This window comes from Scyliorhinus torazame, chromosome 3 (genome assembly GCF_047496885.1).
Source record: "Scyliorhinus torazame isolate Kashiwa2021f chromosome 3, sScyTor2.1, whole genome shotgun sequence".
NCBI classification, from domain to species: domain Eukaryota; kingdom Metazoa; phylum Chordata; class Chondrichthyes; order Carcharhiniformes; family Scyliorhinidae; genus Scyliorhinus; species Scyliorhinus torazame.
Window position 1 is genome coordinate 183454504 of NC_092709.1, and position 15777 is coordinate 183470280.

The 15777-nt window shown below is 50.9% G+C and overlaps 1 protein-coding gene across 1 annotated transcript in view; it reads left to right on the forward strand.

Moving 5' to 3' along the window:
• Nucleotides 1-15777, forward strand: part of nwd2 (NACHT and WD repeat domain containing 2) — a 241164-nt gene that overhangs the window by 130241 nt on the left and 95146 nt on the right. The window contains exon 4 of the mRNA XM_072496551.1: nt 14833-15036. Coding sequence (XP_072352652.1) covers nt 14833-15036 — 204 coding nt within the window. The remainder of the gene's footprint in view (nt 1-14832; nt 15037-15777) is intronic.

A 15777-nucleotide genomic window follows, 5' to 3' on the forward strand; every position in this document is an offset into this window, starting at 1 on the left:
TGCAATTCAACATCCCCCGCCCCGACTGACACTTCGCATCTTCGTTCTTTTCTCGGTCTCGTAAACTATTACGGGAAGTTCCTCCCCAATCTGGCAACTACAGTGGCCCTGTTGCACCTTCTGCTAAAGGAAAATCACACCTGGGTTTGGGGTCAGCCGAAAGAAACCGCTTTCCGGCGGGTAAAGTAACTATTGTCGTTGTCTGGGTTACTAACCCACTATGATCCTGGAAAGCCTTTGCTCGTCACATGTGATGCATCGCCGTATGGTATTGGGGCCGTCCTGTCCCACAAGATGGAGAACGGGGCCGAGCGACCGATAGCTTTCGCCTCCCGCACATTGACTGCAGCGGAGAAAAAGTACGCGCAGATCGAGAAGGGGGGCCTGGCAGTGGTTTTTGCGATGAAAGGCTTCCACCAGTACGTGTATGGCCGCCATTTCACTATCGTGACTGATCATAAGCCTCTGCTGGGACTTTTCAGAGAGGATAAGCCAGTACCACCCATTGCTTCCGCACGGATCCAGCGCTGGGCTTTGTTGCTTGCTGCATACGAGTATTCTCTGGAGCACAAACCAGGAACGCAGATAGCGAATGCCGGCGCACTGAGGACCACCCCCTATGCGGTGACTGGGGTAGCTCCCGCAGAACTCCTAACGGGCCGGGGTTTTCGCACCCGCCTGAGTATGGTTTTCCCGGACATTGGCGCAAAAGTACGCCGCACACAAGAACGGCAGGGACAGGGTTTTCCTCGGCATCGGCTGATTCGGCAGTTTGTGCCCGGTGACCCAGTGTTCGTTCGGAATTTTGCTGGTGGTGCCCAGTGGGTTCCTGGTGTAATCATTCGGCAAACGGGCCTTATATCTTACCAGGTGCAAGCCCAGGGTCGTCTCCAGCGCAAACATGTAGACCATGTTTGGTCCAGAAGACTATCCCTTCCAAAGATTCCCCGCCCCCGGAGCTCATTGCTACAGTCACAGAGACCAGAGACAATGGAAGGCAGTCCTCACAATCTTCCTCTGGTGCCTCACTCAAAGCCTGCGCAGGTCGTTACAGAACCGCGCAGAGATACAGGCGCCGAGATGACAGAGGCAGCAGACTCTGACACCGAGATGGAGACACAGGACGCATCAGAGGGGGAATCCTCGGGCCCACGGGCCGTGGATGTACAACCGTTACGCCGTTCATCACGGAAGTGCCGGTCTCCGTCTCGTTACCCGCCGCCTGATTCAGCGCCGCGTGCAAATGGTGTCCGGCCTGCGGCAAAACGAGTCCGACGCCCTCTTTCACCAGGGTCTTCGGTGGATTCCTTGGACTTGGGGGGGGGGGGGGGGGATGTTATAACCTGCCTGCTTACCATTGGCTGGGGACTAATGACAATCCCACAAGCCTGTGGGAGTATGAACTTCCCCAATGAGGGGGGGGCGGAGAAACCATTAGTAAACTCCATGTATAAATAAAGCTGGCCAGTTTGGAACCAGCAGGAAGGAGTGTGCAGCAAGGGAAGTTGCTGCTGCTGTTATATATATATGTTATTGTAAATAAATGTTATTACTTTGTATCCTTAAAACTCGTGCTGGATTCTTCGTGGCCCTCACAAAATTATGTTTGTCCAGTTGAGTGGAAAACAAAAAGGTTTGGCAAAATATCACTCTTTTCAGGAATATTCTAGATTTGTACTAGAGTATTATGAAGTTGTTCGTTTTTGAGCGGGCAGGTAAAACGGTGGCGCAGGAGAATGGAAAAAGAAAGAAACATTTGAGGTGAAATTACAAAGCTTATTGGGAGATTGTAATGTATATGATGAGGGGCGCGATTCTTCGATCGCGGGACAGAGTGTCCGTGCCACGACGGCACAAAATGGGCGCGGGCAGTAGCGATTCTGTCCCCCACAGAGGGCCAGCAGGACGCTGGAGCAGTTCATGCCGCTCCAGCCTTACTTCCTGGCACGCACTGGGGGCAGCGCCAATCCGCGCATGCGCAGTGGCCTTACTGAACACTCCGGCCCCCGACGCAACATGGCGCGGGGGTTCTGGGGCCGGACACGCAACAAGATAGACCTGGGGGCGGAGAGGCAGGCCCGGGGGGAGAGGCCAGTCCGCCAATCGGTGGGCCCTGATCGCGGGCCAGACCCCATCGGAGGCCCCCCCCCGGGGATGGAGATCCCCTCCACCTCCCCCCCCCCCCCCAACACGCCGCCCCCTGACCCTTCGCGCAGAGTTCCCGCCGGCATCAAACAGGTGTGGACGGCGCCTGCGGGACTCTGCTTTTTCCGCGCGGCCGCACGACCCATCCGGGCCGGAGAATCGGCGGCCCGCGACCGGCGCCGTGCCAAATGCGCCGGCGTAAATGGCACCAATTCTCCGTACCTCTGAGAATCGTGCGCCGGCGTCAGGGCGGCCTGTCGCGGTAGCGCCAATTTTCTGCACCCAAGATTCATTTCCTCAGTTGAAATTGACATTTTTTTAGCCAATTTTAACCATTAATTTGGGAACTCAAGCTGAAAGCAAGGTCTTTAACGTCAGTAATTTGGGTCAGCCACCAGGGCCTCGCATGCAGCAGAGGAGGTGGTAGATTGAAAGTGTTTGGAAAATCATGGGCTGTGCACATATGAGTTTTCAGTAAACCACGTACTGCATGTCGGGTCCTAACACTGGTTGATCATATTTATCGAGGGATCATGTGGTACACAGACGAACATAACTAGGAGCCCCCTCGAGCCTGCCCGCCATTCAATAAGATCAGGGGCGTCATTCTCCGACCCCCCCGCCGGGTTGGAGAATCGCTGGGGGCTGCCGTGAATCCCGCCCCCGCCGGTTGCCGAAGTCTCCGGTACCGGATATTCGGCGGGGGGGGGAATCGGGCCGCGCCGGTTGGCGGGCCCCCCCTGCTGGATTCTCCGGCCCGGGTGGGCCGAAGTCCCGCCGATAAATTGCCTGTCCCGCCGGCGTGGATTAAACCACCTTTTGAACGGCGGGACAAGGCGGCGTGGGCGGGCTCCTGGGTCCTGGGGGGGGGCGGGGCGAAATGGCCCCGGGGGGTGCCCCCACGGTGGCCTGGCCCGCGATCGGGGCCCACCGATCCGCGGGCGGGCCTGTGCCGTGGGGGCACTCTGTCCCTTCCGCCTCCACCATGGTCTCCACCATGGCGGAGGCGGAAGAGACTACCTCCTATGCGCATGCACGGGAAACTGTCCGCGGCCGCTGACGCTCCCGCGCATGCGCCGCCCCGATATGCCATTTCCGCGCCAGCTGGCGGGGCAACAAAGGCCGTTTCCGCCAGCTGGCGGGGCGGAAATCCCTCCGGCGTCGGCCTAGCCCCTCAATGGTGGGGCTCGGCCCCCAAAGATGCGGAGCATTCCGCACCTTTGGGGCGGCGCAATGCCCATCTGATTGGCGCCGTTTTGGGCGCCAGTCGGCGGACATCGCGCCGTTTGGGGAGAATTTCGCCCCAGATCTTTTTGTGGACTCAGCTCCACTTACCCGCCCACCTACCGGAACCTTTTATTGCTTTACTGTTCAAAAATCTATCTTTGCCTTAAAAACATTTAACAAGGTAGCCTCAACTGCTTCACTGGGCAGGGAATTCCACAGAGTCACAACCCTTTGGGTAAAGAAGTTCCTCCTCAGCTCAGTCCTAAATCTGCTTTGCTTATTTGAGGCTATGCTCCTTAGTTTTAGTTTCACCCGCCAGTGGGAACAAGCTCCCTGCTTCTATCCCCTTCATAATGTTATATATTTCTGTAAGAGCCCCTCTCATTCTTCTAAATTCCATTGAGTATAGTCTCAGTCTCTCCTCATAAGCTAATCCTCTCATCTCCGGAATCAACCTAGTGAATCTCCTCTGCACCCCCTCCAGTGCCAGTACATCCTTTCTCAAGTCAGGAGACCAAAACTGTACACAGTACTCCAGGTGTGGCCTCACCAATCTATACAGCTGCAACATACCTCCCTGCTTTTAAACTCCATCCCTCTAGCAATGAAGGACAAAATTCCATTTGTCTTCTTAATTACTTGCTGCATCTGCAAACCAACTTTTTGCGATTCATGCACAAGGACCCCCAGATCCCTCTGCACAGCAGCTTTTTGTAATTTTTTACTATTTAAACAATAGTCCATTTGCTGTTATCCCTACTAAAATGGATGACCTCACATTTGTGAACACTGAACTCCATCTGCCAGACCCTTGACCACTCATATAAACTATCTATATCCCTCTGCAGACTTTCAGTGTTCTCTGCACACTTTGCTCTACCACTCATCTTAGTGTCATCTGCGAACTTTGACACATTACACTTGGTCCCCAACTCCAGATCATCTATGTAAATTGTGAACATTTGCAGACCCAAAACTGATCCCTGAGGCACACCACTAGCCACTGATCGGCAACCAGAAAAACACCCATTTATCCCCACTCTTTGCTTTCTGTCAGTTAACCCAGTGTTTTTCAAACTTTTTTTCCAGGGACGCATTTTTACCAACCAGTCAACCTTTGGGACCCAACCCGACCGACCTTCGTGGCCCACGCCGGCCGACCTTTGCGACCCACGCCGGCCGACCATCGCAGCCCACGCCGGCTGACCTTTGCGAACCACCATTTTCTCTTACCTTGCTTATTGCTGACAAAATGGAGGAAATGGTTTTGGTTCCCTTGAGTCCACAAACACGCTCCTCCAATGGAACCTGTTGAATGAAGGTGAAGCCTTCCTGTGTCAGAAAGTATGCAGTCACCGTCTGTCCAAAGTTAAGCACCACAGCACAGTTGTGGCACAAAACATGCAGAAATAAGGCTCTGTCGGCGAGACTTTCTTTCCCAATCTTAAATGCGACACCCAGATCCTGACCATTCTTGGAGTAAGAGATTTCCACTTCCACAGCATCAAAGTTCAGAAAGCAACCAATCACATCATTCTCCCTGAACTTTTTGCAGCCGGCTTTTAACAATGCCGGCTGCGAGCGGCTTTCAAAAAGGCTGGGAGCATATAAAAAAATGTGGCCGCACTGCGCATGCGTGCCTGTTCATCGGTGCGCATGCGCAAACCTCAGCTCTAGGCCCCCCACCCCCCCACCCCCCCCCCCCCCCCCCCCCCCCGCAGCGATTCTCTGCCCGGGATGAGTTGCGCGGCCGAACCAAGAAACCCGAGTCCCGCTGGCGCCGTTCTAACCTGCTATTAGCCGGCAGGACCTCGGCATGGAAGGATCTGAGGGTGGCCTGTGGGGGTGTCCGACCCCGGGGGCCTCTGCTGTGGCCTGGCCCGTGATCGAGGCCCACCGATCGGCAGGCCGGCCTCCTTTCTTCCTCAGCGGCCCCTGTAGCCCTGCGCCATATTACATCGGGACCGGGGCGGAGAAGGGTGCCACTGCGTATGCACGGACCCCGCGGCACCCAGTTGACGCCGGGATCGGCAGCTGGAGCATCGTGGGTCGCTCCAGTGCCGTGCTGGCCCCCTGTAGGGGCCAGAATTGCAGATCCTGAGGCCATGTTGACGACTTCGGGAAATGCGACGGCGTTTACAACAGCGTCAACACTTAGCCTCAGGATTAGAGAATCCCGCCGACCACATCCACCAGTTCCCCGTTGTCCACCGCACTCATAATACCTCAAAGAATTCCACTATTCCACTAAATTAGTCAAACATGACCTGCCTTTCATGAACCCATGCTGTGTCTGCCCAATGGGACAATTTCATAGAATCATGGAATTTACGCTGCAGAAGAAAACCATTTGGCCCATGAAGTCTGCACCGGCCCTTGGAAAGAGCACCATGCTTAAGCCCACACCTCCACCCTATCCCAGTAGCCCTACCCAACCTTTTTGGACACTAAATTTAGCATGGCCTATCCACCTAACCTACACATCTTTGAACTGTGGGAGGAAACCGAAGCACCCGGAGGAAACCCACACAGACATGGGGAGAAAGTGCAAACTCCACACAGACAGTCACACGAGGCCGGAATTGAACCCGGGTCCCTGGAGCTGTAAGGCAGCAGTGCTAACCATTGTGCCACCATGCCGCCCCAAAATTTTGATCTAGATGTCTCGCTATTTCTTCCTTGATGACAGATTCAAGCATTTTCCCCACTCTGAACTTAAACTAACCGGTCTATAGTTACCCGCCTTTTGTCTACTCCTTTTTTCATAGAATTTACAGTGCAGAAGGAGGCCATTTGGCCCATCGAGTCTGCATCGGCCCTTGGAGAGAGCACCCTACCCAAGACGACACCTCACCCTGTCCCCGTAACCCAGTAACCCCACCCAACCTTTTTTGGACACGAAGGACAATTTAGCATCGCCAATCCACCTAACGTGCACATCTTTGGACTGTGGGAGGAAACCAGAGTACCCGGAGGAAACCCACGCAGACACGGGAAGAACGTGCAGACTCCGCACAGACAATGACGCAAGCCGGGAATCGAACCTGGGACCCTGGAGCTGTGAAGCAAATGTGCTAGCCACTGTGCTGCCGTACTACCCTGTTTTTTTAAACAGTGGCGTCCCATTTGCTGTTTTTCAATCTGTCGTAATTGCCCCAGAGTCCAGTGAATTTTGGTAAATTACCCCGAGCTCATTTGCTATTTCCCCCGCTACCTGTTTTGGTACCCTGGGATGCATTCCATCAGGGCCAGGAAACTTGTCTACTTTTAGCTCCATTAGCTTGTCTATCACTACCTCCTTAGTGATAATGATCATTTCTGTGTCCTCACCTGCCATAGCTTCCTTGCCCACAATTATCGGCATGTTATTTGTGTCTACCACTGTGAAGACCGACACACAATACACCATCACTGTAGTTTGCAAATATTATTGCACTTGCAATAATGCTCAGATCCCCTGGAATTGAGTAATTTTGCTAAGGGCGGGATTCTCCTGCCATGTCCGCCCGGCGACTAGAGAATCCTGCTAGAGGTCAAAGGACGCCCTTGGAGTTCCTGCGACGGGTGGGATGGGAGAATCCAGCCTTAAGTTTTTTTCCTTCTTAAGTTGGTATTTTCAGGGCTAGAGTGACTGGTCATGGGAAAATTCCAGCCTGGAATAAACACACTGGGCGTGAATCTTCTGCCGCGTTGCATTCTCTCTTGAGTGCAACACGGCCGGAGAATGCCAGGAAAGGGCTGCAGCGAGCCTCTCGACAGACTCTGCGCCTCCCGGGATTCTCCGAAGCCCCGCAAGATGGGCGTGACCGAATCACACTCGCGGAAGTAGGTTGTAAACCTACTTACGACCTACCTGCGCAGAATCCAGCGACCTCCCTTGATTCTTCGACCTCCCCAGGGAGGGTACAGCCGGACGCCGATCAGTGCTGGTCCAAAGGTGCACCAGGTGGAATGGCACCCGAGCCACTGGAGACCTCTGGGTGGTCAGGATGAGTGCAGGGTGGTTCCCTGATCTTCTTCCTGGAATGCGGGCACCTTGGCACTGCCCAGCTGGCACCTTGGCACTACCACCCTGGCACTGTCAAGGTGCTTGGATGGCACTGTCAAGCCAGCAGGAGCACTGCCTGTGTACCAGGGTGGCTATGCAAAGGTTTCCAAGTGCGAGGGTGGCACTGCCAAGGGCCAGGGGGTGAGGGCGCCATGCCAATAAAATGATGGTGGAGGGGGGGTTCGAAGGGTGGGGGAGTGCTGGGCTTGTAAGTAGGGGCCTCGGGGAGGTTGGATGGGTGGGGGTCCTAGAAGGAAGGGGATGCTTTAAAGGGGCCTCGGTGGGGGGGGGGGAGACTGAAGATTGGGACCTCCAGGGACCCCATGGCGGGCTGTCCTCACTTGGGGTGTGTGGGGCAGTGTCCATGTGTGTGGGGGGTGACATTGCCCATGGGTGGAGGGGACCCACACACTTACTTAAAGATCGGGGCACCCTTTCAAAATGGCGGCACAATCTCTGAGTTCAGCTCCCAGTGCTAAAAACAATTCTAAGTGTTGGCTAAGCGGGTGAGAAACTCCCCAGGGCCCAAAAAAGTGACTAAGTGTCATTGAATAGTGGTGGGAACCCGCCGGAAGAGCCAAAGGGAAACTCCCTGAAAAACACGCCACAAATTAACTTTGAAATTTTATGGGAGAATCGGGCCCACTGAGTCCTGGATTTTCCTCCTCAAGATGGGTACAGGAGTTGTGAAAATTTCAGGTTCAGCATGCCCAGAAAATGCTGCAAAGATGGGATCTTCATTGGATCCTTATGGGATCCGGGTGCAAATGGAATTGGGTCAGCCAACCTGGGAAGAAGTGTGGAGGCTGCCACAGGGTATACATAGATACAGAGAAGATAGGAGCAGGAGGAGGCCTTTTGGCCCTTCGAGCCTGCTTCGCCATTTATCATGATCATGGCTGAACATTCAAATCAATAGCCTAATCCTGCTTTCTCCCCATAGCCTTTGATCCCATTCGCCCCAAGGACTATATCTAGCCGCCTCTTGAATATATTCAATGTTTTAGCATCAACTACTTCCTGTGGTAATGAATCCCACAGGCTCATCACTCTTTGGGTGAAGAAATGTCTCCTCATCTCTGTCCGAAATGGTTTACCCCGAATTCTCAGACTGTGACCCCTGGTTCTGGACACACCCAACATTGGGAACATCTTCCCTGCATCTACCCTGTCTAGTCCTGTTCGAATTTCATAAGTCTCTTTGAGATTCCCCCCTCATTCTTCTGAACTCAGGCGAGAACAATCCCAACCTAGTCAATCTCTCCTCATATGACATCCCCGCCATCCCTAGAATTAGTCTGGTAAACCTTCGCTGCACTCCCTCGAGAGCAAGAACATCCTTCCTCAGAGAAGGAGACCAAAACTGCACACAATATTCAAGGCCCTGTACAATTGCAGCAACACATCCCTGCTTCTGTATTTGAAACCACTCGCAATGAAGGCCAACATACCATTAGCCTTCTTTACTGCCTGCTGCACCTGCATGCTTACCTTCTGCGTCTGGTGCACAAGGACACCAGGTCCTGCTACACACTCCACTCTCCCAATTTACAACCATTCAGGTGTAATCTGCCTTCCTGTTTTTGCTTCCAAAGTAAGTAACCTCACACTTATCCACATTGTACTCCAGGATGCTGGGTGCTGAGGTGGACATTGTCCTAGTGAAAATAAAAACACAAAGCCCCCTCCCTCACCCTTGCCACCCCCCTCACTCTCCTTGCCACCTCATGCCCTCATGCCAAGCCCACCCTTCTGCACATACCCATATCCCCTCATGTCCCTCCCATGCCATGCTCTGCCCTTCCACACCCATTGTTTATCATTTAATCCAAAATGGAGGCAGTTCTGTAATCTTTTGAATAGAATAGCATTGCAACAATTAATGCCCAGAAGAGGTTTTTGTAGCAGTGTTTATCTGAAAACTAGCTGTCATTAACATTATTCACCTGTTATTCAAAACCAGTCAAGGTCCATTAATGATAATCCTGCATTCATATTTAATTACCAAGTGGGAGACCACAAGTTCAAATGCACTCATTGCTCATAGTTTTTTTTCAGTCTAAGAAAAATGGAAATAATCTGAGAAGCTCACTTCACGCATTACTCCCGTTTACTTCCCTCAGCCATGACAAAGGGCGGGATTCTCCGACCCCCCGCCAGGTCGGCTGCTGTATTCTCCGGCCCCGGAATTCCCGCCACGCCGGTCAGGGGCTGTTGGCAGCGGCTCCCTCAGCGATTCTCCGGGCTCTGATGACGAGCAGCCGTCCATTTTTGGCCCGTCACGCCGGCGTGAGTTACGTATGGTCCCACACGGTGGGACCTGGCAGGTAAGTCGGCCTGGGGGTCCTTGGGGGGGCGCAGGGGGATCCGACACCGGGGGGGGTAGGGCCCCCACGGTGGCCTGGCCTGTGATCGGGGCCCACCGATCTGCGTGCGGGCCTGTTCCGTGGGGGCACTTCTTCCTTCCGCGTGGGCCCCTGTAGGAGAAGAGAACCCCCCGCGCATGCGCCAAAATAAGACAGACAGACTGCGCGTGCGCGGAATCACGGCGGCAGATCCGCGCATGCGCAAGATCATGACTGCCGTTCTGCGCATGCGCGAACTTGCGCAGTCCCTTCGGCACCGGTCAGAGCGGCACCAGCCACTCTGCCATCCACCTAGCCCCCTAGACAGGTGAGAATTCCTCACCTTGGGGGCCCGTTGACGCTGCAGTCATTGGCGCCGGATTTCCCGCCGGCGTGGGACATAGTCCCCGGAAGGGAGAATCCCAGCCAAAGTGTTTCCATGAGCACTTCCTCTCTGTTAATTATAGTATTAGGGTGTTCAGGACTGTAACAGTTAATGTGGCACTGGGGAAACAGTACCATCCACATGTTGTAGATAATCACATGGGTGCAGTAGATTGTACTGGTGAGTCTCATAGAAGTCAGCATGAAGATAGCACCTAGTCAGGATTGTATCCTGTACATAACGTATGTGTTATTAATAAACAGTTGTAGTTCAACCATACAAGCCTCTAGACCACTTCCTGAGACAGCATTCAACCATACAACATTAATTAAGCCTTTGCCAGTGGACTGAACTCCTCTTTGGCTGGTCTGCTGAATTAAGTCATTATTAGCACATGACAGGGATGACTGATCAGTCTCAATGTTCCTGGCGCAGCGGTGGGCTACCTGCAGCCCGAGGGCCACATGTGGCCCATCTGGTTTCTGAGTGTGACCCACGAGCCATTTAGCTGCCTGTTGCCCACGCGCTGAGTTGCCATGTTCCGTTGGTTTCCACCTCTGTACCTTTTTTCTTCCCAGTATCACCGAAGTGATGCACACGTAAAACAAGGGCAAGTGAGGTGAGGTACATACTGACTGCACACAACATTGACTGTGAGAGCCTTGCACTCCCTCTGTGTCTAATCAAGTATAAATATTTCTTTGGTTTTTGCATTTGAAGTTACGGGGATAGGGTGGGGTCGTGAGCCTAGATTAGGGTGCTCTTTTGGAGGGTCGGTGTAGACTCGATGGGCGGAATGGTCTCCTTCTGCACCGTAGGGATTCTATGATTCTAAGTTGAAGACTGTTTTATTAACATGAATGATTAAGCATTTTCAATAACTGATTATGAAATATTTGGTGCATATTTATTTTTTCTCTTTATTCGTTCACGGGAAGTGGGCTTCGTTGGCTGGGTCAGCATTTATTGCCCATCCATGAGGGCATTTCAGAGTGAGTCTGCTGTGAGTCTTCATTGCTGTGAGTCTGGAGTCACGTGTAGGCCAGACCACGTAAGGATGGCAGATTTCCTTCCCTAAAAGGACATTAGTGAACCAGATGGGATTTTACGACAGTCGACAATGGTTTTGTCATCATCATTCGACTTTTAATTCCAGATTTTTATTGAATTCAAATTTAACCATCTGCAGTGGTGGGATTTGAACCCGGCTCCCCAGAGCATTACCCTCGGTGTCTGGATTATTAGTCCAGTAACAATGCCAACATGTCTCCCCCGATTAAATATATTCAATCTTATTCAAGGGTCAATAGTTAGTGAACAAACCCGATTTCAATCTTGCAGCTTACTGAGTTGAAGGGCTACTCATGTGCCCCACTTATTAGCCTAAGTTACCCATCACGGTAAGCTTGGGCAGCACGGTAGCACAGTGGTTAGCATAGTGGCTTCACAGCTCCAGAGTCCAAGGTTTGATTCCCGGCTTGGGTCACTGTCTGTGCAGAGTCTGCACGTTCTCCCCGTGTCTGCGTGGCTTTCCTTCGGGTGCTCCGGTTTTTCCCACAATCCAAAGATGGGCAGGTTAGGTGAATTGCCCATGATAAATTGTCCAAAAAAAGGTTAGGTGGGGTTACGGGGATAGGGTGGAGGTGTGAGCTTAGGTAGGGTGTTCTTTCCAAGGGCCGGTGCAGACTTGATGGGCCAAATGACCTCCTGCACTGTAAATTCTATGATCACTTTCCAGGAACATGAAGCTCGGTATCTGCAACATGGAAGAACAGTCACCCAATTGGTTAAAGAAAAATATTCTTAAAATCCAATGGGTAATTGTAATAATTATCATATCTTTGATTTTGAATTTGCTGCTGGGATTTAAGCTGTCTCTTCAAACCTAATTTCAGCTTCTACACAAGAGTTCATTTAATACATGGCCAACAGGTTAAGGTGTCACAGTATGAATTTCTCCCTGTCACACGGTATAAAATGCTTAAGTCTGGCATGCTTGGTTTGTTAGGCATTTGAACAATTTCAGGCATTCTGGCTTATATACCTTAAACTATTAAATCTTTACTGGAATTTCATCAGACAGAACAAAGGTCATAAATAATCATATTGGACTTTCCTGACAGAACAATTGGCCTTCATTGATCCCTGCTATGTACATCTAGTTTGATGGATGATGCTCTCCAGCTCCTGGAGATTCTCATTGCACTGTACATAAATAATTGCATTTCACCGGCCTTTGCATGCACTTCAATCTACATTTTTCATGTTCCAGCAGAAAATGGCATTGGTTAGGCAGATGAAGTGCACCAGTTACAAGGTCTAGTTAGACTGCCATCCAGTGGAATGTTTGTAGAATGCAATAATTTTTATCATGGGTAAGGCCAATTACATAGAATCCCAACAGTGTAGAAGAAGGCCATTGGGCCCATCAAGTCTGCACCAACCCTCCAAAAGAGCACTCTACCAAGGTCCACTCCCCCGCCCTAACCCCATAATTGATCTTGGCCAGTCCACCTAACTGTGCATCTTTGGACTGTGGGAGGAAACCTGAGCACCCGGAGGAAACCAACGCAGACACAGGGAGAACGTGCAAACTCCAAACAGTCACCCAAAGCCGGAATTGAACCCGGGTCACTGGCGCTTTGAGGCTGCAGTGCTAACCACTGTGCCGCCGCACTGCGCATCTGATTGCAGTTTTGCATACATGATGGATTTGCAGAATATGGGGTGGGATTCCCCGTCGGCCGACGCCAAGAATTGGTTTTGACGCCAAAATCGTGTCATTGCGTTCCACTCCACACGTACAGTAAATGCCGTTGGCATATCATTAGCGGGACTGATCCAGTATTCTCCGAAGCCCCAGAGGTTCTCTGCCATACACTGGGGGGAATTCCCAAGGGCGAGGTTCACTTGTGCTTTTAAAAATCGAGAACCAAGCGCCGTGGCTGAAGACGGAGAGAGAGGAGGTAGGACACAAAGAGGTGAGACAGTGCGCTGCTGGTCCTGACACTGGCCAGGCTGGGTGGGGTCGGCCTCTGCCGGGCCGGGGGAGGGGGAGTGACGGGGGCACGCGCCATGGGGCTGGGGTGAGCCCCACGGTACTTGGGCGGTGTCCAGGCATGAACCGCCATTGCCGCAGTCTACAAGGCAGCCATCTTGCTGCACACCCCACTGACCACCCACCTTGGCCCCTGGCTCTACAGAATGACACCAGCCATATGGGTGCCCCCACCCCATCAACCTGCACCCACCCTGTGCCATACCAACCCCCCCCCCCCCCAAACAGCCGTCACCCACTGGCTGGGCATCACGTGGCCCGCCCAAGCTCAAAGCCCACAGTGGCCCCCTACAGGGGGTAAATCTTTGTCCTCACCACTTGTCCTGTAAGCTGGTGCAGCAGATCTCATTGATTTAATTGAAATGAAAATCAGACAGATTCTGAGGATTGTGCGATCCAATCTCTCAGATTACTATACAGATGGTGACAAAACTTTGCTTCAATGTATCTGAATTTGAATAGGACAGTCCTGTAACGGAAATGGTAATTAAATCTAGGCAAGTCGAAAGGCCTACACTTGCTCCTATTTCTTGTATTCTATAGGTTTAATTCAGAAAATTACATGTTCCGTCTGTGGAATCGAAACTTTGACTTGCCACAGCAGATGTAAACCTACATTAATGCATTATTCAATCTTTTTTCACTATTTGAATATATAATTAAAGTGTTCACTATGACCAAGCTGTTCAAAGCTCATTTTCAATTCACTGTTGAGATGATTGAATGAATGCGAGAAAATAATCAAAAGCAAATGATGACCATGGGAGAAACCAGTGCCTTCATTCCCCCCCAACCCCACCCTTCCAATTCCATGTTATTCATGGCCAGAATTTACATCGACCTCCCCTTTTGAATCAAGGCTTGCAGCTTGCCTGGTAACTCTCACATTCCCCCATCTGCATGTACTGATTCTTGGTGCAGTGTTTTCCTGCAAGAAAACATAAAATATGGTGGAAAGATGAATATGAGAGAAGTTACGCGCAACCTAAATGACCAGGACACCATCTGTTTTGTGTGTGTGGGAACATGCAACTTTGCTATTCCTTGTATTTTCAACAAATGCTTGCTGAATTTTATGGGCCACAGCATCAGCATATTGATGTGACAATACTATATCCTGGAACATGAGCATTCCTGCGTCAAGAAAGATAAATGATTCTCAAAGTACGAAGGATGTGAGTGCACCAAGTTTAGAATGAAATGCATTGTGATTCTATGTTGGAAAATTAAGGGCAAATGTCTTTCTTCCTACTTCCGTTTTCAGGCCACGAGTGAGGCAATATTCACTCACCCTTGTCAACTGCATCCATGGCGGCTTCTTTTTTTAAAGAGTATCCCTTGCCTCCAAACATTAGCATACACCTCTCTGCAGGAAGGCCAAAGCACGGTGACTGAATGATGCTGCCCTTTAACTTTATATAATATGCTTCAGTTACCTTTTACCCTGATGGGCAGGATAACTTTAGACATTCATTATAAAGAGCTGATCAAAGTCCTTCAGTACACGATAGCAAATTTATCAAAAACGTAAAGAGTGAGCAATGAGATTGAACTTGACATCTAATCAGCTTTTGTAGTCTTGATATGACAATTTTAACACTCAAATGTCTCTGTTGTTTCACAGGGATTGTTTGGTGAAAAATATGGTAGCATACGCTTACCTGGGGAGGTTGAGACTTCTGAATTTGAAATGATTCTGGATGCTGCTGTGGAAGCGCAGCTGGACACAAAAGTCTTGGAGGAGTGGTACTGTCGAGATGAAAACTCTGTCCCACCAACATACTACCTCAGACCGAAGTCTGAAATGCTGAAAAATTACCAGAATGTGGTACAGTTTAAAAGCATTCCAAATCTTTTCAGTATACTGGTTTATTCCTTTGTCTCAGTTCCCTGTGAATATTTTAGAATTTTTGAGTCCATTTTATTTTTCTCGACAATATTCTTCAGTTCATGATTTCAGGGCGGTATACTGTTTAACATTTGTTGCAATGGAAAATGATGCTAACATACATACAATGCTAGATTTACTCAGGGCTCAACCATGACGGTGAACCTCGCCCCCAGTGAGTTATCATAGAATCCCTACAGTGCAGAAGGAGACCATTCGGCCCATAGAGTCTGCACCGACCCTCTGACAGATCACTCCATCAAGCTCACTTCCCCACCCTAGCCCAATCACCCCTTAACCTAACCTACATATCCCTGAATACTAAGGGGCAATTTAACATGGTCAATCTACCTAACCTGCACATCTTTGGATTGTGGGAGGAAACCGGAGCACCCGGAGGAAACCCACGCAGACACGGGTAAAAAATGCAAACTCCACACAGACAGACAACCAAAGCTGGAATTGAAGCTTGGTCCCTGGTGCTGTGAGGCAGCAGTGCTAACCACTGTGCCGCCGTGCCGCTCCTCACTTATGGTGAACTATGGTCTTTGTTTCCTGCTACCTTTGTATTTGGACTTGTCCTTGAACAGTAGAAATGAGTGAAGTTATATGTTAGATGTTTTTTGGAAACTAACAGATTCGAAAAACAATCCCACTACAGCTCCCCAAAGCCATTTTAGC